This window comes from Pseudorasbora parva, chromosome 12, assembly GCF_024679245.1.
Source record: "Pseudorasbora parva isolate DD20220531a chromosome 12, ASM2467924v1, whole genome shotgun sequence".
In the NCBI taxonomy this organism is placed as follows: domain Eukaryota; kingdom Metazoa; phylum Chordata; class Actinopteri; order Cypriniformes; family Gobionidae; genus Pseudorasbora; species Pseudorasbora parva.
The window spans coordinates 30,211,523-30,238,253 of NC_090183.1; the positions used below are offsets into that span (position 1 = coordinate 30,211,523).

General features: G+C 37.0%; 2 protein-coding genes across 3 annotated transcripts in view; one reads left to right on the forward strand and one right to left on the reverse strand.

Moving 5' to 3' along the window:
• Positions 1-14: 14 nt before the first annotated feature.
• On the reverse strand, positions 15-8,014 carry usp1 (ubiquitin specific peptidase 1). Its single transcript, XM_067459831.1, has 9 exons — positions 7,869-8,014; positions 7,305-7,486; positions 7,086-7,212; positions 6,459-6,557; positions 4,059-4,225; positions 3,268-3,935; positions 2,871-3,035; positions 2,558-2,759; positions 15-1,657 (listed from the first exon to the last, which is right to left on the reverse strand). The coding sequence occupies exons 2-9, from the start codon at positions 7,472-7,474 to the stop codon at positions 898-900; spliced, it is 2,358 nt and encodes a 785-aa protein (XP_067315932.1). The 5' UTR covers positions 7,475-7,486; positions 7,869-8,014; the 3' UTR covers positions 15-897.
• Positions 8,015-8,186: 172 nt separating this feature from the next.
• Positions 8,187-26,731, forward strand: part of kank4 (KN motif and ankyrin repeat domains 4) — a 59,680-nt gene continuing 41,135 nt past the window's right edge. The window contains exons 1-3 of one of the 2 annotated variants that reach the window (XM_067459834.1): positions 8,187-8,316; positions 10,258-10,398; positions 12,696-12,801. The gene's annotated coding sequence lies outside the window, so the exon portion shown is untranslated. Of the gene's footprint in view, positions 8,317-10,257; positions 10,399-12,665; positions 12,803-26,731 lie in introns of those variants that run through there. The other variant, XM_067459833.1, reaches the window with a different exon arrangement.

Consider the following 26,731-nt stretch of genomic DNA (forward strand, 5'->3'; position numbering starts at 1 on the left):
AGAAACCAAAACACTTTTATATGCTGGTGTTTTAATGTGGTAAATAAGAATGTACATAACCTGTCAAAGAAAATATTTTAATTTCCCCTCCCTCCTCAAATATACAACAGAACACCATTTAACAGAGATTCTCCATTAATTGTTTATTTATTGCTCAGAGATCTAACTCTAATGGCAGGGCCTGCTCACAACATTGAAAAAGGAGAAAAGCTTCTTAGACTGGACTGAGGTATGGCTGATAAACTATAAATCTAGAAAAATAGGTCACTTTATCCCTGTTGACATTTATAGGCAATTAATACTCTGTACTTTCAAGGTGGACTACCTCTTAAACTAAATTTAATTCTCAGTGTGCAAATAGTCAAATACTAGATCATAACTGCAGCGGGGAACAAAACATTGCCTGTGTCTTCTAGTATCAAAAATTAAGAGACTAATATGAAATCTACTTTGGATTTGTAAGCCATTAATAATAGCCTCCAAAAAGGGGGTCATCAAAATGTAAAATCATACTTGAGACAAAACCCAAACAAGCAAGAATAAAAAAATATAAAAATATCAGTGCACAAGAAAATCATTTTGTGTTATTCATTACAGCTTCTAAGGAATGCTTGAAAGTACAGGGAAACTGTCACATGCACTACTATAAGTGCCAAGGTGCATTTGAAAAGCAAATGACATGGACTCACTGAACAAGAGAAAAGAGCAAAGTACAAAAACTGTAAAAGAGAAGGGGGGAAAAAGTGGCAACAAATGTCATGGCCTTGAAAGTTTCACATTGGCTTTCCACTGACACTTGTTACACCAACGTACGTATAAACTATTAACACATCCTGACTTGCTTTTCCATTAACAGTAAAACAACTGCGTGGAGTGTCCGTATCCAATCGCCTATTTTTACTGAGAGACTCTCTTGTAGAAGAGCAGGTAGGGTGTAGAGGTGGAGCACGTCTCAGGAGAACAGGCTCGGAGGAAGTCCTCTTCTTCAAAGAGTCTTACTTCGGAGTCATCGAACAGCATCCACTTTCCCTCAAAGTCCAAAAGGTTTCGCAGAGCAAGGTCAAAACTCACCTGGGCCTCGTCGCCCATGGCATCAGCTCCCTCTTCCTCAGTCTCTTTCTTCACAGCACTCTGAAGCGGAGTACCGTTGGCACGGCTGGCTAAGCTGGAAGCCTTCTCTGGATTGGTTTGTTTGCCATTGTTGAGCTCATAACTGGTGATGCTCCTCTGTCCCCCTAAAAGCCCAACACCCTCAGAGCTCCTCTTGCCTCCTGCTTTGCCGGACATGCTGCTTGTTGCACTGGCTCTGGCCACATTGCGCCCCCGGCCGGACAAGCTGAAAGACACCTCGCCGTCATCGTAATCTGTTTGAGGTTGCTCCTCTTTCTTCTGTTTCGGGTCTTCCTCTCGGTCTCGATCTTGCTCTTCATCGTGAGCCTGAGGCCTGAGATTGGTGCGATGGAGATCCATCATGCGGATGTAAGTGGTGTAGTGACCACTGCTGATGGTTACTCCGCTGTGCATGACCACGGCAAAGAGCTCGTAGCGATGGCTCTGGTCTGGCGAATCAGGCTGAGTGCACCACTCATGCAGTGAAAGTTTGAGAGGGGTCTGCAGAGGAGTGTTCACCTTGGAAAGGCCAGCATAAGGGTCCATGCTGTTAGAGTAAAGAATTCATTTTATTTTACCAACTGCTCAAAGTAAATTGATGATAATTTTAACAAGACTAAATACAATTTAAATGTCTACTTCAGACTTTTTTGTTGTTGCTGTGTATTACAAAAAAGGCAATAAAAATGTTTGCACATTGTTCATGCCCATTTGACCAACTTTGGCCATTGATTTGAATGTATTTTTTCTTCTTGTAAGCAATCATTAGCTGTTTCCATTCAGTTACAAATTTAACTGGAATACCATATAAAACATTTCCAGTGAGCTGAAGAGAACGAATTTTTCACTTCCTGATAAACCGGCGCTAAATATCACTAAGAAAAAAGTAGGAGAAGCCACATCATTTTGTATATCATAAATAACTTGCATAAATAACTTTGCACAAACAAAACAATAGTGTTATCCTGCATTCGGAGGCAGATAATGCTCTTTGGGAATGTAACCGTTCTGGGAGGGAATTATGATGCTGAATCACTTTGATAACTGCACTTTCAGATGCTGTGCAAAAAGATTGTTTTGCTGGTTAGTCCAGTTATACAGTCCTTTCGTATAGTGACGTTTTATATGTGCATCAAGTAATTTATTCTGTAAATATGTTGCCATCGTAGTTTCTGCACGTCTTTTTATTCAATAAAAAAAGATTGTGCGCATTATTAGAATCGGTTCGCATCTTAGAATAGATGCACATAGGGTTTTCATCCAGCTGGTTTTTTTTATATACAATATCCCAAAATGCAGATACAAATAGGTGGATGGAAACATAGCTATTAACGGCAAGACCTAATGTTTACAGTCTCTTTTTCTGATCAAACGGCAACAACAAAAATGTCACTGCTTCCCTGGTCGAAAGATAAATAAGCTCTAAAAATCAACAAAGCATACATACTCAGAGCCATTGGCAGCAAAGCATTTCAGGTGGATTGTTATGACTTCTGGTGTTTTGTCAAACAGAAGACTTCTCTCAGCTTCGGTGTAGTGATGACAAGTCTCACAGAAATATTTATCTTGACCCACAATCCGCTCAACAGAAGCAAATTGAGATATGGCCCACTTTAGAGTTTTCAGCTCAGGCTTGGGATCTGGAGAAACTAAAAAGGAAGCATACAGTTATGAACATGAGCTGTTTTAACCAGCATCAGTGTTGAATAATGGACACTAACACAGACAGATTTAAATAATTTCAATGTACCGGTACTCACTCTCAGAACTGGAGTCAGAGGAGCAGGTCTCATCCTCTTGCACAGGTACGCTGATATCTTGGAAGTCCTCTCTCCTCTCTGTGAAACACTCACATTCCAGGCAGCGTGTTCGCAGCACCAGCTGACCCTGGAACATCCACTTCAGTACATCCAGGCCTGATTGCTCTAATTACACAAAGCAATGTTTGTAGTAGTTTTTGATTACAAATAATGTTTCATTAAGTTAGATTTCATTGAGGCTCTTCAAAACATTTTTAGAATTTCTGTTTATACATTTTTACCATAATTTGTTTCTCAACTGAAATGCCCAGATGATTAATTTGTCAGTGAATAGTACACATTTCCTGTTTTCGAAAAAATCTGAATAGAAGATGGCGTTTGATCGTAAGATAATTACCTTCATACTTTCCCAGACTCTGTTTAATGTCTTGAGTTCTGCTGTCATTCTCAGATGTATCCTTCTGCTTCTCTTGGGCACTACAATCTGATTTCTCCTTGCTGTCCCCTCTCCCTCCTATGTGTGAAGTAATACGTCCCATGCTTCGGAACTTTGAGAAGATGCTAGGCTGCTTCCCAGACGGTTTCAACCAGCCAAGCTTCCCTCTCCTTGTCCTCTTTCCCACCTCTTTGGGGGGACTGTCATTCTTCTCTTCCTCTGTGGTGCTCCCTCTGTCCTTCTCCTGCTCTTTGTCCTCTCGCTCCTCTGCTCCATTCCTGTGGTTAGCTACCAAACTCTCTGTAGTTATGTCACTGGAGGACTTGCGTTTAGAGCGGGTCATAGGCACGTTTTCCTCATTTTTCTTTGACTTGCTTTGAGATTTTGGCTTCTTCTTAGCATTTCCTGCTTCTGTGTCGCTCTTTCTCTTTCCACTCAGCTGGCCGTCGGAGCTCCCATCATCCTCGTGGGTAGTCTCCCCCGTTTCATTGCTTGTTTTGTCGTCCTTCTGGTGGTCTGTCTGCTCTTTTTTGATAGCATCGCAGGCCTCTTGGATACTTGCAAGGATGCACTGCAGTACTTCCTGTGCATCATGTTGTAAGTAACCCTCGTACATTGGATTGAGCTGCCTGCAGAAGAGAAATCAAACCGGTTTGTCTGGTAACTCAAAGCCAATGTGACAGCGGCAAGAAGAACTCAGTGAGATGTTTAAATCTCTTTTCAATGTTGTTGAATGACACTCCTGGCATTACCTGAGCGTATTAAGTAGCTTGCGGGGTGGTGTGGCCAGCTCTCCATCGCTGTATTTTTCAGGGTTAAGCAGGAAGCTGGATTGCAGCTGTTCCACAGAGGAGATGAGGCTGTGGAAACTGCCCAGTAACTCCATGGGAACAGGTAGGGTGCTATCTCCAGAGTCCCCCTGATAACATAAAACATTCAAATTTCAATGCAATCAATCATAATCAATACATTCTGTACATTTATGCAATAGCAAATGACAATTTTTATTTATTTTTTTCCTAAATTCAGGGTTCATACACATTTTTACCAATACATTTCCATGGCTTTTCTGTGACTTTTGGACAAATATCCATGACCTAAGCTTCCATGAAACTTCTGTGTATACATGTCAAATAAGAAAAATCCATGTTCAAATGTTAAATCACAGCATATCTTTAACAAATTATTTAACTACAAGCTGTGTGGTTTAATACAAAATACAAAAAAAATTCTGTCTGACCCTAGCAATGAATTAACACGCATCAATGGGAAGCAACAATGTTAAATACCGTAAGTAAAATAGAGTCCAGTAACATTGACAGTAACTTTACATGGTGGCATTGTCAGAGACAAACTTTTGAAATGCAAAATTGGGTAACCAAGAAGATTTAAAAAAAACTTTGCCTCCTATTTACCATTCATGTCAATGGAAAACCATCAATCATTGAAAAAAAAATCAAATCATCGTCCCCGGCTGAATTTTTATTTTATATTTCTGTAATTTACACCTATACAAACTAAAAATGTCAGAGGTTTCCCCATGCAAGGGTCAGAAATTACATTTTCCATTAAGTGGCTCCTTGCAATTGATTTCCAGGTGCAATTTTTAATGATTACCTGTGTTGTCATTTGTCAAATACTTGAATTTAACCAATTACTTAAATCTATCAGAATACTATACAGACTGTTATCAATAAAATGTTATCATTAACAAAAAACATTTACACTGCAAATGTGGAACAGAAGCTGCATCTGAAATAGCATATGTTGATTTACAAAGACTGTTTAATGTTACTCAAATTATACAATTTATTAACTCTTTACAGAGTCATTATTGTCCGGTAATGCTCTTGATATTGTAATAATGATTAATAAGGTCATCGATTAATAGATAGTACATAAAATGTTTTTTTTTATTCGGGGAAACGACACGTCATATATTCTGACTACACAGATAAAGGAATCTTACAACCATTTACGATTTATATTAATGCTTTATATGCATTAGAAAATTCATATGAGTTTACCAGCAAGATGAATAAATTATATTAACCGGAATAAACTAACGTTATACAGAAAGGAGCAGAGAATGTGACCGATTGTTAATCTATCCATAACTTAGGTCTAGCGTGAGTTTAAACTTTCTCACAAACACTCCCTTTAAAATCCTGGAAGCTGACGATACTGTGACAATAATCTCTTACATCCAATCTGGATTTTGTCGTTCATGATGACAGGAGAATTAGCAAGTTTCAGTCAGAATTCAGACAGAGAACTAAGCACAACTCTTGAGCGATGACTAATCTGAATGCTCCTGATTGGCCATCATGCTTGACAGAAACGTTTGTGATTGGTTGTAATGATCAACACTGCAAACGGAAATCTGACGAAAAGCAGTCGGGTATATTTTCACTTAAACATATCTTCTATTATATACATATTTTGTAATACATTTCCATGACTTATTCAAAACTTTCTGTTTTTTTTTTTCGTTTTTCCAAAACTTTTCAAGGTCTGGAAATTGCTATTTTAAAATTGCAGAAAAAAAAGAATGACTTTTCCAGGTTTTTCATGACTGTACAAACCCTGTAAATTAAATCTATTGGTACTGATATTTATTTAGTCAAACCAAAATTTACTCAGACACCTTCAAAAAAAAAGTCACATTATCAGTTAATTAAATTTGCTATAGTTTAGAAAATGGTAATAAAATATGACAAGAACTCAAGAATGAGAACAAGTTAAACTATCAAAACAAATTGATCTTGATAATGTCAGATAACTTTGATAGAAAGGAATGTAATGGATTACAATCAACCTGTCAGCGGTTAAATTTAAGTACACAATTAGATAATACCAATTAAGGTCAACCAATTACCAAGAAATTCTTAATTATGTTCATTCTGTGGTGTAAAATGTTGCATTAGAAATTCAAGAAAAAACACTTAATTTTGGTCCCAAATTTTTATCAATGTTACTGGTAGTCCACTTTATGAGTATAATATGTCACTTTATTTTGCTATCCTCACTTATATAAATGAACTATGCACCCACTAGTAAAAAACGACCTGGTGTCTGAATAATTTTTGGTTTGACTGCATGCACAAGCAATGTAAAGAAAAATGTCTCGAAAGAATAAATTTAAGACCAACCTCATTTTTGGCACCATCCTCTTGCTGTTTGTCTTTCAGCTTAGCCAAATTACACAAAGATTTGATGGCCTCTTTAAAACCCGGACAGTAATATAAAACCTGAAATTTGTAGAAGAAAGGTAAACTCTGATTAATTAGATTCAAGACTACTATAATATTAATATGAGGATGTCAGGCTAAAAAACAGTCAATTTTGAGATTTTAGGCTGTTTTACTTCCATAACATTTCTTGTTTCAGACTAGTGAAAGGAAAACATCCAAAACACACATTTAAGTGTTTATTTTATTACACTTTATCTAAACGTATCTGTAGATTTCAACTGCAATACCTATTTTGAAATGCTGCTCTCTTAATTTTGATGTATCATGAATTGAGGCAGAAATCTCCACTACAGTAGCACTTAGTTATTCCTATTTATTCCTATATTCTTAAAGTTTTTACAGAGGGATTTGTTCAAATATAATAATGGATCAGATAATGGATAATTTGCACATTTAAACATAACATTTCAGAAAACATTTGTATAACAAAGTATAGTTTTTATTTAACCATTTTCACCTGTTGTATCTCACCTGTATCACCTCACTATGTATCTCATAGATTAGCAAGTAAAATTAATAGCATACCTGAAGGATGCTGTTCAGATAGCAGGTGTTCCCCAAATTATTAAGCCCTACAAAGGGCACCAGGCTCTCAGGCTTCTCACAAGTAAGAGGAGATGAAGGGCAAGGCATTGGCACAACCTGGTCATGACTGGAGAGGGGGGAGAGGGAGTGGGAACAGTTAGGAAAAATAATATGGCTTCTTCAACAATCTGTATTTGATAGCACCCTAACATGCCATACTTAGTAGTTTCTTCTGGTCCAGAGGCACTGTTATCTTCTGCAGGTACCTCAGAGAAATCCAGGGCTCGTTTGGTGTCCTTTTTCTGGAAGAACTTTAGAGAGAGTTTGCTTTTCTTCACAGGACTGCCCGCCGCAGCCACCACTCCACCTTCACTGTGTAGCCCGGGCATTTTAACCTTTCACTAAAGAAGATAAAAGAGAAACTAAAACTAAAGCGAATGTCAAAAACGAAACGCACTCGCTCAAGATACTAAGGATCAGCCACGGACCGCGTGAGAACCTTTGGCTCTGATGTTCCCTACAAAATCCTAGAAGCATGATGTGCTATGAATATGAATTCAACTACCAACATTTTATGTATATATAATCGTTTAATATTAGTGTCATGTTGTCTCGAGACCAGTAGTTTGATCACTATTAAGTTAATTCATATGTATAAAGACATACCGTAGATAGCAGTGTGGCTAACTGTAGCCGCCCAGCCCACACAACATGCACAATCATTTGTACAAGAGTACTTCAGAATTACGTAATAAGAAATATAACTACTTTTAATGGTCTTACCTAATGAGTCCTATTATTCTTGCGTCACATTTTCGCACAATACAATCCAAAGGAACGTTACACAGTTTAATTTGAAATATCAACAACTTGACAAGCGCGCCTGCTGTAGAACTTGGCGCTTTTTCCACGACTGAGACTCCCCTGCTACTGCCTGAATAAAAGATGATGGTCGACTATAAACGGTGTGAGTTTTAAAAAATGAGCGCCGCGATGATTTAACGATTTATTTTTGTTTTTGGAATATATATATATATCAAAACCATGAATTAAAAATTAACATGTACTTCAGTTTGCTGGCATCATTTTGGACTACCACGTCGTGTTGTCTGGCATGAATAACAAGAATTCGGCACCCAAGCCGATCTGAGATCAGTAATGCGCGGGTTGTGGCTGGAGTTTCTTAACAGGAGCTGAATCTGAACCTGCTTAAAAATGGGGAACTTCACAGGTAACCGTCTGCACGCAAAACAAATATTTCCTTAATTCCTTTTGTAAAATAATTTAAATAATATTTAAATATCATTCTGGATGTCTCGTATTAACTTTCATATCCATAACTAACATATAGGCTATATAGCTTACCGTTATTCGATTTATTATTCGAATTTTACATTTTTGTATGCTTCCACATACAAACAAAACAAGGTAGGCAAATCTCTGAATATAACAACATTTGTTCAGCCTTCGGTTGAGCATAGTAACAAAACAGAAATATCACAATAAAACAAATGCACAAATAATAATAATTACAAAACTTAATTTATTCAAAAGGGGCTTTTTTAAATTATTTATAGGTACGTATCATAAATAGTAATCAGTTAAAGTTGGGTTAACCGTCTGAACTTACGGGAAATCGAAATGACAGACAAGACAATTTTTATAACGTGTTTAATAACGTGACTTGTAAGAAATTCTAAGAGAGGCTACTTAGAATCATTAAATCAAGTACATTTTAATCAAATAAATTAATAAATAAATAAAAACATCAGATTTCATTTTGTAAAAAAAAAAAAAAAAAAAAAGTAGGCCTACAAAAAGTATGTGTTAGCTACCTTTCACCAGCAGATGGACATCAAGAGCAATGCATGAGGAAAGCTAACCGAGATATTCAAGTAGCTAACTATCTACTTCTTTATTTCTGGTTTCCATATTCAAACTGCAGCCTTTATATCTTTCTGAGGTATATTTTGACAATGGGGACATGAACTTCCCCCACAACATTCAAATTTTATTTATAATTATCAATTTAATAAACTATAAATTACGTGGGAAAGTGCAGGCATTATAATTCTGTGGTCACTTAGGTTTTTCAGTAGGCCTATTTTAATCAGCCCTTTTGAAATTTTGACAGATCTTTTTACAGTACATCATGTGACAAATTAAATGTTAAAGTTATAAATAAGAGGTCAAAACACTACATGCAAGAAAATGCAGTGGCTCAGTGGTTCATGTAGGTTGTCTACAAACCAAAAAAGGTTGGTGGTTCAATCCCCGGTTCCACCTGACCAAGTGTCGAAGTGTCCATGAGCAAGACACCTAACCCCAGCTGCTCCCGACGAGCTGGATGGCGCCTTACATGGCTGACATCGCCGTCGGTGTATGAATGGGTGAATGTGAGGCAAAATGTAAAGCGCTTTGGATGGCCATAGGGTCTGTTAAAAGCGCTATATAAATGCAGTCCAGTTACCAGTTACCAGTGAAGAATAGTGTTATATAATACTTTACACAACTGGACTTACACGTCATTTCACCTGCCAATGTGATGTGTTTTAGGAGGCTAATCTCGAACCCCTTCAAATCACATCAGCATCTGCTCTGCTGATCATTTGCATCTGCTTACTTAGAACTTCCTTGTCACCAAAATGTATGAGGAAGACAAAAACAGAACATTATTTTCTTTTCTGTTTGTGCTTGTGAATGCACCTGTAGAGAAGACTGAAGCTATAATGTCAAAAGGGCTATATATCAGTAAACACACTTTCTCTATGACAAAAATGCTGAAGTTGTACGTGTTATCTTGCAATTCTATCCAATGTTGTTAAATGATTTAAAATGTATGTAATAAGTTATAATAATAATTTTAATATAATGTTATATAATAATGTGTATGTAATTAACTAAATGTATTGACTATTGGGCTGTATTTACAATATTTAGCCAAAACAATAGTTTGATACTTTTCTTTTTCTTTTCTTTTTTCATTTAAATTTGCAAACAGAAAATACCCCAACATTATGCATATATGCATATTAAATATCCACTGGAGTGTGACAACTAGCTCTGGTCTCCCCCCATTACCAAATATAAATTATTGTAGGCTATTATATACTTATATCTGTGCTTACAATTTGAATAGGTAAAAACCTGAAGAAATGCACCTCTTTTACAGTGTTAACCATGAAGTCTTAGAATGCATACTGGGCAAAACAGCCCTGGGAAGAAGCTTTTGAGTCTGGAAATGCGGAGAAATAGACCAGCGCGCTCAAAGAATGAGAGGCATGTCCTGCACTCTTTCAGCCCCAGCTGAACGGTGTGCTGTTTTTTGAATCATTTTTCCACACTAAACCTTCCTTAGTGTCAGTAACACACACACATAGCATACACACCGGCTGGATCATACACAGAGATGATGTCGACTCTTGATGCAGAGCTCAAGCAGCATATATATATATATATATATATATATATATATATATATATATATATATATATATATATATATATATATATATATATATATATATATATATATATATATATATATATATATATATATATATCAGGGGCGAGGCTACATAAGGGCCAGGGTGGCACTGGCCCACTCAGATTGACGGCTGGCCCACCCAATCAGAACAGACAAAAAAAAAATGGGATAGCAGAAATGAATATACCTATGTGACAACACAAATCACTTAAACACGTACAAAAAGTTTCATTAAAAAATAGGGCTGTCATATATGTTAATAACCCGTTAATTCAAATTCATTTTAACAGCACTATATTTATTAACGCAGCGCGCATTTTCTGTTTGATCTGTGGCATAGCCCGTAGTTGGAGATGTGAGAGCAGTCAGACGCAATTGGGATGCAGCACCAAACATTAATAGGGAAAGAAAAGGGTTGACATTAACATTAATATTCTAAACCAAAAGTGCAGTTATTGCCTACATAAGCTACCACATAAGCTACCACATTTTCTGTTTAACTTTTATTAGACTTCAGAAAGAAAAGTGCGTTTTTTTCACTGAGCACATTCTCTGCAGTCTGAGCGCGATGCACTGCAGCTCACTCTCGCTCATGTCTGAGGTAAATCATTAACACCATCACCACTTACAGTACATGTGTTTTATTGAACTAAATACATTACAATCGGCTAAAACGAATGCACAGGTTACTTTCCTGAACAAGCGCGCTCCCGAGTGCATGTTCTTCACACTGTCCACTTGAATCGCGGCCCAGTTCGGCGCGCACATGCATGAATACGAATACCGGCAGTTCATTAGGGAATGCGGATCTCTTAAAGGGGCCACACTATATTCCTACTCGTGGAATATGGACCTCCTCCAGGTATGGTGTGGTTCTGGTTCGCTCACTGGTACACATTAACAATTTTTCATACGAACTGTGCCCTGCTCTGAATTAAACTTCCAGTGTAAAAACTCCCTTTATATTCTTAAAATGAGAGAAATCACTATACTTACTCTTAATTTTTTAGTTTAGGCTTAAGAGACATGAACAATTTCTTAGATAAACATCTATGACCTTTGATACGTCTAATCTTCATGCTGTATTGATTATTATTGAATAAGTATGGTTTCACTAATAATAAATGTACATTTGCATAAAGCATGCATATTTGTCCATACTCATGTTGATTAGAGTATTAAAAACGTAATTTTAGATTTACAATTGCTAAAAATGTGCGATTAAATTGCGAGTTAACTCATGACAATCATGCGATTAATAGCGATTAAACATTTTAATCGATTGACAGCCCTATTAAAAAATAATTACTGTAGAGCGAAAACATTTTCATATAACTGACTTATTGCAACAGCCAATCAATAAGCTTAGTAGTAATGTTTAGCCGCGTATTGTTGAGGGGATGGGAAGATGAGTTTACGCCTGCTAGTGAAATAAACTTTTAACACGGGCCACGGTGCATAACACGAGACGAAATTCTCACAGGTTAAGCTGCAAATACATGTTTGACAACAGTTATACTGAGTTGCATCAGTTGACAAGAACTGGTTATTTCATTTTAAAATGAACCCAATTACTGAACACTGATGTCTTGTTACAGTGGTCATATAGCAGCACAATATCTATATTTGTCTTCCTTGCAATAGGCTTTGTAGCTGGTTGTTATAAATTAATTTTGTATATATGAATTATATGAATTTGTTGGCAAAAAATAAATCATATATAGCTTATATTTACTGTCAAGTGATTTTTTCCCATATTGTTACATTTTTTTAATTTGAGAGTAGTCATTGAGGTCCACCCTATTCCACCAAGGTCCACTCAGTTAAAAATTTCTGGCCTCGCCACTGATATATATATATAGCTAAACAGCAGTTTAATCTTTTAGAAGCCATGCTGTATTACTTTAATCCTATAGCATTTAAATGTGATGGGGAAGCTGGATGGGGTGTGTGTGCTTGTGTGTGTCTGACCCTCTGACTGCCATTGGATGAGCTCTGAGGGAAGGGGTGTGTTCAGGCTCACAGTATAGCGCTTGTTATGAGAGCCTTCTGCCGTCCCCTTCCACAAACCTCAATAACAACAGTATCACAGCCTCAGATTGTGAGTGTGTGTGTGTGTGTAGGGGAGTGAGGACTGCCTCTACCGACGTCGCAGCTGGTTGTGGCTTCCTCCCTGTGCTGGATTGTCTTGAAGGTCTGCTTCACCTCTGCAGTGCCTAGGAGAAAAAAGGTAAGTGATGTAAGATAATGCATTCCTCATCTGTCAGATTCATTATTCAACTTTTCTCATGTTTACCTTTGGAAAATGCAGCACACCTCTATACAGGAGATCCCACCCCACCTCCCTTCAATCCACCCTTGTTGAGCATTTCAGGAAGCCTTATTATGTGCTGTTTTTATAGTAATTACTTATTTCTTAGATTGGTTTTCCAGAAATTAGAACCTTAATTGTAGCCCTGCCTTTTTTTATAGTGATTTGTCCACCTTGACAGCATTTCTGGCCATTATTAATGCTGTCTAGGTGGGAACCCCATGTCTCATTGAACAAATGGTGTCATCTCGCGCTTGGTTGTGCTGTTTCAGTTTACCTCCCCGCTGGGTTGTCGTAATGTCGACCAGCTGGCTGTTACTATGTGTCAATCTGGCAGAGATGCGAGACCGCTTGATCGTGCCGTAGTGCAGCACTGCGCTCGTGACGCTGGGCTGCTATAGCTCGCGCGTCTGCAGTCAATAGCTCACGCAGGCTTGGTTATTTCGCGATGGAGACTGGCTCATTTGCTGGCTCATTTTGCCACCCAGAGACGGTGAGCTCAGCCGGTCGAGATCTCTGATATCCCGCGATGCCCGAGGCGAGATCCTAGCTGTCATGTAGAAAGGTTCCCTGTTTGATTCGTGCGCTGAGCGCGCTTTCCTGCCAGTTTCAGTCGCGGCCGAGATAGCGTTTTTTTATTCAGATGCTATGGGTTGGTCACTGCATATGTGTAGGGCTACATAACACAGTTAGGTAGCTTTATTAAGGCAGTGCGCTTTCTAAACTGCACGTTGATTGTAGCAACACGATTTGCTTATGAGTGACCCTGGACCACAAAACCATGTGTATACAAAGCTGGATAAATAAACTGGTTTGTTGGGATAGGACTATATTTGGTCGCAAAAAAACAACAACAAAAAAACCCTATATATTAAGAAAATCGACTAATAATACACTAGCTAATAATACATTTTTGATATATTTACGGGAGGAAATTTTGACCCACAATGTATTGTTGGCTATTGCCACAAATATATCCGTGCAAATTATGACTGGATTTGTGGCCAGGGTCACATTTGTCATTGCCATGATGTGACTCTGAAAGTGTGCCAATTAACCAGAATTTACCCTAAATCTGTTTATGCCGGAACAAAACTAATATTGACATAAAAGAAAAAGTAAAAACATCTCATTACAGTACAGACAGCAATTTCCTTTGCACAGGGTGCAGAATATGGAATATTTGGGGTGAGGGACAAATTTGCCTAATTTAAGGCCAGTACTCAAAAAAGAAAGTCAAAATTTGGGGGTCTTTTTCAAACGTTGTGCTAAATGTAATTCAAATTAAAAACAATGGCGAAATTGCCACGTATTAAAAAGGATGATGAAGAGAAAAGTAGAAGATTAATTTGTGGTTGTGGTTTTATTAAATAACACAGAAGCAGGTAATCCAAATTGAGAAAACACAACGAAACAGCGTGCCATTCACAAACAATAACTGAGGCCGAGGGACTTAAATACACAAGGATAATAAACTCAAAGATGAACAGGTGTGCTAATGAATTAAAAACCATATAGAACAAAGAGTGGGGAAATAAAAAACCTCAACGGAAACGGCTAACAGAAACAACTTAAAAGTCCATGAAAAAGAAAGTAAAATGCACTAATAATGATTTGTGACAGAAATAGCCTCATTTAAATAGCCATAATTCAAAAATGTAATATGCAATAAAGTATTTTGAGAGTGTAGGGAGATTATGTAATTTGCCGTGCATGCTTCATGGGAGTGCTAAGCTAAAGAGCTCTTTTGGCATGTCTCCACTCTTGCTGTGTTTCATTTCGAAGGCTCCAGAGGGCGCATTTTTCGCCGCATGTTTCATAAAAAATATCTTATTTTAAAAAAAAGTAACCATTATAAAATGTAATGTTACTCCTAAGCGTAAATTGTTGTCATTTCTTTATAACTTTGGAATGTGTACTGGTTAGTTTGAAATGAAACAGCTCTAATAACGTATGCGGCCCCTGGGGGATGCATCCTTTTAAATGAGACGGCTCCTGATTCGTGGAATTTTCTGTACAGCATCGTAATGTAGTTTTTCACTACAAATTCTAATGTTAAACTCGATTATTCTAAAAAAAAAAATTGTTTGATTAATGCAGGCTGATTGCTTCAACAGAAGCAAATACCAAATAGCAATCTCGTAGCTCACATCGGGGCTGTCTTTAAAGGGTTATTCGTGTAAAATCAATCGGAACCCACCTGTTGTACTCTATGAATATTTGCGTTCTATTAACAGTAAAGCCCCACCTTCTTTGATTTGATGTGTCATCTTAATCATTTTGACAATTATGATTATTTTTTAAATAATTACATTCCAGAAGGCACTAAAAACAAAGATCAAATGCAGCTGAACATCGCAGCGTGCTTCTAAACGGAAAAATGTATCATTTCAAAGCTCTTATATAGAATATCTAGACAAACCTCCTTCTTGGCCAGGGCCGGGAGGGGGAAAACACTAACAGTGGTTAAACTATGGTGTTTGTTTATATAAGATAATAATACAAAAATATAATTATTCCTAAGTAGTGATTTGCCCCGTGTCCTAGTGGGCCCATATGCCTGGCATGCTCTGCATCCCCCATTACGATGTCTTTGATCAGTTTATTATGCAGATCACAAGTTATCACAACAAACGGTTTTGTTTTAATTTCTTAGAAAATAGACATTTAGCTAACTGTGCTGATGGTGTCAAATTGCACTATGTGTTGCAGGGATTCGACAAATTTCTCGCTAAAAAGTGCCTTTACATTTTCATAGATACCGGAGTTAAAGAAGAAAGATGAAATTCCTTTAAAATTGTCAACCCCTTCTTGAAAGTCTTTGTATAATTGGCTCACTGCCTTTCTTTGCACATGTAATGCCTGCCTTGTAGCCTACAGGCTGTTTGATGTTCTCAGGAATGCAGCGGTACATTAAACATGTGACCTAAGGGCCACCCAGGAGCTCTGAATCCCTAAAGATATTGTACAAGTTTACCATCATTCTAGAACTGCAGAAATACTGATCTATCTATCTATCTATCTATCTGTCTGTCTGTCTGTCTGTCTGTCTGTCTGTCTGTCTGTCTGTCTGTCTGTCTGTCTGTCGGTCGGTCGGTCGGTCGGTCGGTCGGTCGGTCGGTCGGTCGGTCGGTCGGTCGGTCGGTCGGTCGGTCGGTCGGTCGGTCGGTCGGTCGGTCGGTCGGTCGGTCGGTCGGTCGGTCGGTCGGTCGGTCGGTCGGTCGGTCTGTCTTGTCTGTCTGTCTGTCTGTCTGTCTGTCTGTCTGTCTGTCTGTCTGTCTGTCTGTCTGTCTGTCTGTCTGTCTGTCTGTAAACTAAATTTTTTTTTAGTTTATTCATGCATTCATTTATTTTATCATTCTCATCTTAAAGTAAAATCTTGTAAACCCAGGGGACATTTATCAGAGAGGTAAACAGACATGTTTTCGCTCTTGTGATCAGTCATGTGGGCTTCTTGCAGTGACTGTAATTCCATGGCCTGGCTGATCTCTAAAACAGGCCTTTAATGGAAACAACAGAGACACATATTGGGGTACTCTACCTGATATGTTTTAAGTCTCTAGACTATTGCTGTTGCACTAAAATGGTCATATCGCACGTTCCTCAGTTTCTTGGATGTCTGAAGTAGTGGGCATGAGAGAGCTCGCTGTGGAGATTATGGAATTTGGCATAGAAAGGTCTCTTGAGGCTTCACATGTGAGGCCTTGTGGGGGCGATTCCTTGTCCATTGTTTTCTGCCGAAGGACATTTCTAGCAGAACGGAGATGGAAACAATGGCTAATATAATTTGCAATCTGCTCCTGCCCTTTAAATGTATTCCTCATATGTGCATAAAAGAAAAGTAGTATGAGGCCATGTGAACACAGAAGGATCTACTCAAAGAAAAACCTTCTGACAAGTAAACTGGAGTTGTATATTGGCAACTCCGTGGATCTCATGTTCTCATAAATGGAAACTTTGGTTTGTATAAGACCAACAACTAAGAGTTGACAGGACTTTTACTGTTATTTTGTTTTCATATGAGGAAATCCCTGAGGGTCCAGTGGATGTGACTGTGTATATGGTAGAAACACTTTGACCTCAAAGAGGCCTGATGTCTGTTTCACACCAGATGATTTTGTTTAGCATAATACTTATAAAGGAATAGTTCACCCACAAATGAAAATCCTGTCATCATTTACTCACCCACATGTGTTTTGAAACCTGTAAGAGTTTCTTTTTATCTCTTCCTATACAATGAAAGTGAATGGTGACCACAGCTGTCAAGCCAGATTTTCGAGGGAATATGTTCAATGAATGATGACTTTCAGTCTGTTACTCGCATGCTCATATGACTTTAGAAGACTTGGAACGCAATGCATTCTACAGACGTTTCTGACACTTTTGACAGACCCTGTTCCTTATATACTTGGAAGAGAACAATGTGAATGTATTTTGACATACACTACCAGTCAAAAGTTTGGACACACTTTCCCATTCTCTTTGATGGGAAAGTGTGTCCAAACTTCTGACTGGTAGTGTATTTCAAAGGACATCTTGAATTCCAAAAAAGACAGCTACCGTTTAAGTGTTTGAGCTAAGTATTTCGTTTTTTTTTAAGTGATAGTAAAGACTTTTATACTGTAGTAAAACTGATCAGAAACCTGAAAAATGTATCACAGTTTCCACAAAAATATTAACATAACTTTTTTTTTCTTGAGGGCCAAATCAGTATATTATGATTTCTGAAGGATCATGTGACACTGGAGTAATGGCTGCTGTCTTTTGAAATATATAAAAGTTTCTTTTTACTTATTCTATACAAGGAAAGTGAATGGTGACCAGCTGTCAAGCAAGATTTTCAAGGGAATATTTTCAATGAAGGATGACTTTCAGTCTGTTACTCAGCTTTACCATCACAGGAATAAATTACATTTTAAAATATATAAATATGTTTTTCAATGCTTCTGTTTTACTGTATTTCTTAATCAAATAAATGCTTCTTTCAGATTTTTTAGTTTTTTTAAATCTTACGCACCCCAGTCTTTTGAACGGTAGTGTAAAGTGCACTGACTGCAGAGAGCTGAGAGATTTAGTGAAATTGAGGGGTTGTGGATGTTAAACTGTGAGCTGTCATCCTCTTTTTTTCTTGCTGTCTATCAGTGAAGGCAGCATAAATGGGTCGCATTGAGAGTTAGGAATGAAAATAAGCTTTGTTGCATATCAGTGAATCGAGTGCAATATCAGTAAATCAGTGAGCATGAGTAACCATGTGCTGGCGTGTGTTAGAGTGCATGCGAATATTCAAAGAAATATGCTGGGGGTTTTTTGTGTTGTTGATCTCTTAAACAAATGTTCAGTTCATTTGGTGGGAGCTATCCAGGCACATACTGTCTTCACATTGTGTCCTAGACCAGCGAATGCCACATGGGCCTTTGGGAGGCACTAAGTTCCGATACCACCATTTTTTTTTTATTTCAACCTCTTAAGTCTGACAGCTCTGCAGTTTCTGTAGACTCATGGGATAGCAGATTGTCTACTGGTGGCACACTTCAGTATCTCAGCAGATGCATTGTGTCATCTGGGTATTTTTTGCCCGCTGTATGATAAATGCTGATAATGAATACTGAATATTTAGACATGACTCTTTTTGTCATACAAAGTTTTCCCCCATCAGCCATGGAGAATCTGCAGACAGAGCTCAGAAAAGAGATCTACACAAATGCTGAATGGAGGAGTTGAAACCTTCTGACCTCTTTAGGCAATCATTTCTGTTTGCGTCTGCTTTTGCATGTTTTTGTCTGAATTCTTTTCTTTTTAAAGCAAGACACTTGCGCAACTGTCAAAATATAGTCTTCCTACATATTTCATGATCATTTCATAACATTTTATGTAGTCATACAAATGTACACTTTGTATTAGAAAGACACAATTAGTGCTACATTATTTGGGTATACCGTATTTATACATTTAATAATGTAATCAAAGTCATCTTTTTTTACACGGCATTCACGTTCATTCACGTTCACATTTGCACAGCTTGGCTGCATATAGATGTCTTTGTAGATATGATCTGTCACATTCTGTGAATCGTCTTCATTGCACTCGGATATGCAGTGGCATCAGCAGTCTCCAGGAGAGAGCCAATGTTGCTGTACAATTGTCTTTTAGTTATATATATATATATATAATATATATATATATATATATGATATACATGTATGTATATCATATATATATATATATATATATATATATATATATATATATATATATATACTAGGCCTATATACACACATACATAAATACACACACACACATAAATCATATTTAAAATTATATTAAAACAGGAGACCGTTATTCCCCCCGTATTTGTCATTTAATAAAAGCAGGCTTGCTGAGCATAAGAGAAGCATTAAAATAGTCATGTTTCCAAACTGAAGTATGAAATATGTCTCTTACAGTAGAGATCAGCAGAAATGCATTCAGAAACAGAGAAAGAATGAAAGAATACTTTGAACAGCCTTCTTACAAATGCTGAGATTTTAATATGCACATTCTGATGTTGTGGGTAGAAACAGCCCTGTTAGAGCCGTACTATTTCTCAGTGGGCTCTAATAATGTATCCAGACTGTTGGGGGTGTGTCAGAGATGTAGGTCATATGTAAATATGTTTTTAAGTAATCATTTTTTATTAATGCCCTGTCTGGCACCAAGCTTCTCTGTATGTCTTTGTTATGAGAGTATGTAACCAAATGCTGGCTTGCTGGCAGCTAAACGAAAATTAAAATCAACTTAAATTTTGTTACAGATGTTATGAGCTTTCGTATTGTCAGATGTTTAAAGCTTCTTGTCTGACAATTTGCCACTTGCCAACATAGTAGATTTGACAGTCATTAGGTGATGAACATTAATATGAACAATGCACATCTGTTGCTGTGTTGCTATGTTGCATCTTACAGCTGTTTCTTCTTTAGTTTGTCTTTGATGTCTACACCTGCTGCTTGTATTTATGACAGAGGAATGTGTTTGGACATGGAAAAACTGAAGTTGACAACTTATAATATTCACAATTCAGTATTATACACGAATAGTTAAAGAACAAAAATATATTGTATTTGTGTCTTTTAATAAAATCTTTTAAAGCAGTAAAACATTTGGTAAAAAAACTGAATGGGTTATATTTAGTTTTACTGTGAAAGACACATTTTGGAAGTAAAAACCAGTGAAAAGACAGAAGTCTGTGTGACACATCGCATAAGGTTAAATTTTATTGTTTTTTAATTTCGTTTTGGTTATTAGTAATGTAAATCAGTGTGTTTAGGGTTACACTTTTTTGTTATTTTGTTCATGTTTATTGCATGTTACCCTGATAGTGTTTTGTCTTTTTTGTATGTGTTGGCCATATGCCACTTATGATTTATTCATTTTGTGGCTTTCTATTGTTCCATCTGCGATTGTCAGTACATTCATTGCTATATAATAAACAAAATTTTGGTAGTTTAGGTTGCTTTGTATGCCAACATTATATCCCTCAATCAATGCAATATATAATACACAACCAATATGCCATCTCTTTTGGTAACATTATTTTTTACAATGAATTTCTGCCAGCCATGGCTGCCAGTATTTTTGTTTTGTTTTTTTGTAATACTTTATTTCTATAAAGTTTCTATTATCCAAACCCAATTTCTGACCCTACCCTATAAGTATGCTGTTAATTAATATTACTGACTTCGTAAATGTATAATTCCCCTATAACAATCACACCTTAAAATAAAATGTAACCTTTTTTAACACTAAATTTAAATGGATTATTTTTCACTTTGATTTTTAACAATTCACAGGAAGCCTTAAAATGCAAATGTAAAATGTCAAAAATGCGATAGTTTCAATGATTCATCGAGATAAGAAGATTAACTGTTTGATTAGTTGTTTAACATAAATAGAGTTTGCTCCTGGCTATAAACTGAAATGTAATCTGAGCCTCAGTAACCGTAAAATCAATTTATCTGCCTTTAATATGCATTATATAATCCATGGTATAAATTAAAAGCTTGTTTGACAATATTTGATTCATGGCTGTGGGCTATTGGATTAAAAAATGGCATGGTTATCTTTGAAGTTGGTCAGAATGTCCTGTTGTTTCTCATTCTTTCTAATTTACCATAGCAGATTCTGACATTTTTTTCCCCCTATTAATATTTTCCCCATTTAATTAATATCACACCCAGTGCCAGCCTTGTAAATACACACCTGGAATATATGCTTCATGTTAATAAAGCAATCAAAGTGTTTATTGTAATTTATTCTAGTGTCCTGTTTTAGTGTGATCCCCATGCTGAGAGCAGCAACAAGCTCTTTGGCAGATGAGACAGATATGCATAGGAGACAAAATGAGAGCCATTTTATTTTTCTTCAGCAGCCTTTTCCATCTTTCCTTGCACTCTATAATGGGTCTTTGTTTCATCTTATAACCTGCATGTCCGATCACATGATATGTATGTAGTTCATAAGTGAATTGTATTGTGACTGCTATTTTGAAGGGGAAGTCTGAACTGTTGTGTAATGGCATAATATGTGGAGAACGTGAATGATGAGTAGACAAGATGGATGAGGTTCGCTATTCCTGTGTGTCTCTTTGCTCAATATGTCCTGACAGACACAACATCATATTGCTTGCTATTACTGTTTTATGCGTAACATCACCCTATTGAGCAGTACTTGAAAAACTGTGTCTCTGCAGCCTGATATTTTGCATTGATAGTAATGAAGAGACATAAATTGCTCTGCAAAGAAGAAATCTTGACTGAGAGTGGTCTCATCCTGCTAGATTAATGCGGAGGAAAGCTGCACTGAAACTGATTAGACACTAATCCTAAGGGATGGTCATAATTTACAGCTGGGCAGATGGAACATACACTTCCAAAGCTGATCATGTTGATATTCTCACATCTATTAATCTTTCAAAAGCATTGTTTCATTTCCAGATTGTTATTGTTTTCTAAAACAACATGATGAGATTTCTTTGCTCATTTCATTTAAAATGCTGTGGTTTTGTGTTGTTTATTTGAATGGGATTATAATGATAGTTAGTTCTAGTGCTCTAATTTGAAATGGACCAGCGGTGTTCCAAGATTGCCAACATTTTTTACAACACTTTTATATCACTAGACCACTTCCATCACTCTGTGTTTGCAGTTTTCCAAGCATACTTTCATTTATATATATCAGGGTATTCTCACAAAAATGCGAATAAATAGTACGAGTGTGCAATGTCGTGGAATGTATACGCCAAAACTCATTTTGCCGTGTCTATGGCACGCTGTTTTTCGCGTGCATATGACACGCATTTTATGGCATATTATACATACGAACCCCCCACCCCACCACCCTAAACCTACCCAAGAGCGTGTCATATATACGCCATAAAGTGCGTATCATATGCACGCGAAAAACAGCGTATCCTATGCACGCCAAAATTAGTTTTGGCGTATACATTCCACGACATTGCACACTCGTACGATTTATACGCATTTATGTGTGATCGGGTTGATATATATAAATATATATATATATATATATATATATATATATATATATATATATATATATATATATATATATATATATATATATATATATAACTGGCCATATTGAGTCTATAGGTTTAAACATGATACATGTCTATGAGTACCATTATTAGTTACCATTAATAACAACCATTGAGTGTCCTCTAAAAATCAACAGGAAGAGCACTATATTTTTCTGGAATTCTAAGAGGGAAGTAGAACCAAATGTTCTTTTGGACCAAAAGTCTTGCAAAATACTTCTGGTCCTAAAGGAAGATGTTTTGGACACGCCACGCCGACGGTTGGCCCTCAAGAAAATGTCTATCAGGCGCTGCTGTGCTGAAGTCTCACACAAAGGCACAGGAGACAAGAGTCAAAAAATGGGAAATGCAACTTTGCACAAAGAAATGTGACTATCTTTGACTTGCACCAGACAATGATACATTAGATTTTGATCTATGCCATCCTATGTAGTTCATCTTAAGTGATTTCATGGATCACTTTAAGTGATCTCATTGATGAAGCTGTTGTGGTTTGTGGTCATAGTGGCACCAGCTGCTGAAGTATGTGACATATTCAAGCATAGTCTTTTAATATTTGCCTAGTTTAAATGGATATTGCCCATCACACACAGTTTCCATAAAGCCACCGGGTGGTGGTGGTGTCTGGGCTTAGGCCCATCATCGCTGCTTGCAGCTATATTTATGCTTGTTATTTCTATTCTATTCTATTCTATTCTATTCTATTCTATTCTATTCTATTCTATTCTATTCTATTCTATTCTATTCTAATTCTATTCTATTCTATTCTATTCTATTCTATTCTATTCTATTCTATTCTATTCTATTCTATTCCATAAATTCAGCCAAATCTTAGATACAATACGTGCCCTTTCTCACGATCTAACAGTAAAAACCTTGTAGAGATGGAATTTGAGCTATAATTTAGAACAACAAATCTGTTTTTCATTCAGATAAGTCAGAGTTTTGGTAACCACCACAGAGAAAGTATGTGACCACCTGCTTTTGACTGCTTTTCTCCTGCTGTTCCAACCACCCCGTTGCTCTATTTAGATTACAAATCTTTCCTGTCTGAAATAAAACCCTCATCTAACCTGTGCTATCTAGAACAGCAGCTTGAGACGGTTCGAGAATCAAAATGGATTTGACACAGAGGGAAAGAACAGTACAAAACAGATAGTGACATGAGTGGGAACTGAAATTGCTTCAGAGAAAAGCTTTGATAAGAATAAGATGAAATCACTGGACTTAAGAATGAGCAAAAGACAGAGTGATAAAGAACAGATATAGATGCAATGTGCTGCATTGCCTCCAGCTCTGCTTTGCTGTTTGAAAAGGTATCAGACTTTTCAATATGGAAGATCCTCAGGGTGCCAGATGCTTCCTGTTGCAGATGACCGCTAACCGAACTCTAGACCACAAATACGAGATGTCTTAATGTCTGTGTGTGAGAACAAATAGGCTAAATAAATTCTCTGATTTTAATTTTCTATGCTAACTATAGAATACATTTTTTGATATGGTAATGCAAGAAACAGCATAGAGGAAGAAATTCGAACCAAATGTCTTTATAGGCATCTCCTCTTTGTGCACTAGCTGGATCAGTTTTACTATTGTTATTAAAAGTTATTGTTGATTAAATATGCCATCTTGTTGATTTAGAAATGTTTATTTATTCCAGATGTTTTATAATGCTCTGTCTAAGCAAAGTAAATGCAATACCTTAAAGAAATTGCACTTTGTGACCTAATTATGACCTCTGACCTACTTATGAATCAGAATATTGCCTTTAGGTTCATAAAAAGGGCAGTGTTACGCCTACAGGTTAGGAGCATGATGATAGTTTCTATTTTAAGCACTGTGTAATTGTGAAATTAGAAACAAGCTCTTTTCCCATGGCTTGATACTGCTGGTTTAAACAGTGTCAATTAGAAAACCACTGACAATGCCAGTTCATGAAGCATTCATGGTTCACAGCATGTGAACATTTAGGCTGTCCTCTGTGGCTGAGAAAGAATAGCAACTCTTCATTTGAACAAAATGATCCCCTAAAGATTTTCAGGACCGCAGTCCTCCTTATTAAAATGTTAAAAATAATTTTATGATTTTTGGTCATGTTTCTAAGAATATAATCGCATGGTTTCTGATGTTAGATCTCACTGTTTAAAAGCTATTAACGGGGACAATTAGAAATTATGTTCACTGCATTAGCATTTTTACATGAATCTCCTGCAGGTTCATCCTTACATTTGGCTTATATGGGATTGTCCTTAGTGGTTCTTATTTTGTCCTTCAGAGACGTAATGATCAGATGTTTCACCATCAGCGGAAATGGAATAGGAGCCTTACCCACAGCTCCTTAGAGACGAGCCGGACTACACGAATGTGACCTTGGGAACTCTGTACTGTGTTATTTCCTCTTAGAAGAAGTTTTGCATTTCAAATGGCCTTCCTTTTTTTTTTCTTCCTCCTACTTTCTTTTTTATCTATCCTCTGAGTTATAAGAGGACGAACAGTGTTTTCCGTTAAAAGATTGCTTTCAAAACAGCTTCTTTCGATAACATTTTGCATACTGTATGGCGACAGCTTGGGGACTGATACATAAGTAGAATCAGTAGCGATATGTGTTTTCTTGAAGCAATAGATAGTTAAATCAATGGCGCTTGCATGCCAATTGTTAACATCAAATATGTTCAATGCAGGATTTATCAAAGTATGCTATCCCTTCTCCAGATATCCAGAAAAACAGCACATGCCAGTTACTGATAACAGAGAGCACTTCAAGTTCAAGTTGTAAGTGAAATGGTGCCAGGTGTGGGAGAAGATTCCTTTAAAACAGGATCTGTTTTTCCAAGCTGTAACTTCTTAAATATTCTCATGCCTCTGATCTGAGAGATTCAATTCTGGGAGCTTCTAGCCTTTGGAAAAATGAGGATAGCCAAGATGGGGGGGAAGAGGGAAAGAGAGAAAAAAAGGAGAAAGATGAAGTAGGCAGATCAAAGAACAACACAATGCTGCTTGTCTGCTGGAGTAGGAGGAAGCCAAAGCCTGTGAGCTGTGGGTCAAAGAGGGAAAGTTACGGTTCCAACTTGGAAATCTGTAGAAATTCCAAGCCTCATTTTTTAAGAAGTAACATTAAAATATGTCTAGAAGCAAATGAATATACAAGGGAACTTGTGAGCAATTTGTGTCTAAAAAGGGTTGGAGGCGCTATATGCTTTAATTAATTTGAAAACTTTAACAAACCTCCAGGCAGGAAAAACTTATTCGGGTTTATTATTAAATTGTCTTTTCAGAAGAAGAAAACATCAAGCTGGAGCTCTCACCATTAAAATATTTTAGGTCCCCCGAGAGGTCTTGTGTACTGCCCACTGAAATCTAAGCAGGTTCTTATTTCCCACAATGCTAGAAGGTAAAAACCTTACTCACTTGTGAACACCTCCATATACAGGATCTAACATGAGTGAAAGATTTACCATAAAGTATTCACATCGAATGCATGTTTTATTAGGAATTGAAATATTTGTGTTGAAACGCACTGTGTAGATTGTATATCAATGCTGTTTTTTTTAGTAGCTCTGGTAGAAGTAAAAAGTAAGGATTTACATGCATGCTTCTGTCATCGATCCTTTACTGTGCCACTAGCAGTGCAAACGTCCACTGGCAACCAAGTGGTACCGAAACGAGATAAATGACTCCCCTTTGCAAAGAGTGAAAAATCAATTCACTTTCTTTTTCACTCTTTCTCTCTCTCATAATTGTGTGAAGCGAACAGGAGAGCATGCAGCGTTTTAAGATTGATTCTGTTGACGGCAAATTTGCAAGTGTGAAAAGTAGCAAGTAGTTAGTCATGTTAAAAGTGCGTACAAGTTGTCAATCGATGAAACAGCCTATTGAATAATAGAGCATATGCAGGCTTTTAACCGAATCATTGTTTTGCGTTCAGGAATATTTTTTGATCTGTTGTATTTTTCAAATCTGCCATCAAAGTGCTGAATGGAGCATTTAAAAAAAATACATATGACATATATGACATTATCATAAATATTATTTATGAGCATATGAAACCTTGACAGTATTTTAGCTATCAGCATTCTGTCTGTTGGTATGTTTTGTGTGTGTGTTTGTGTGTGTGTGTGTGTGTGTGTGTGTGTGTGTGTGTGTGTGTGTGTGTGTCAGTGTGTTTATATAGCTTGTATTTTTGTAGCCTTTTTCTTGGTGCCCAGGGGTTAGAGATGCATGTTACTACAGCTCATGTAAACTAACAGGACTAGCTT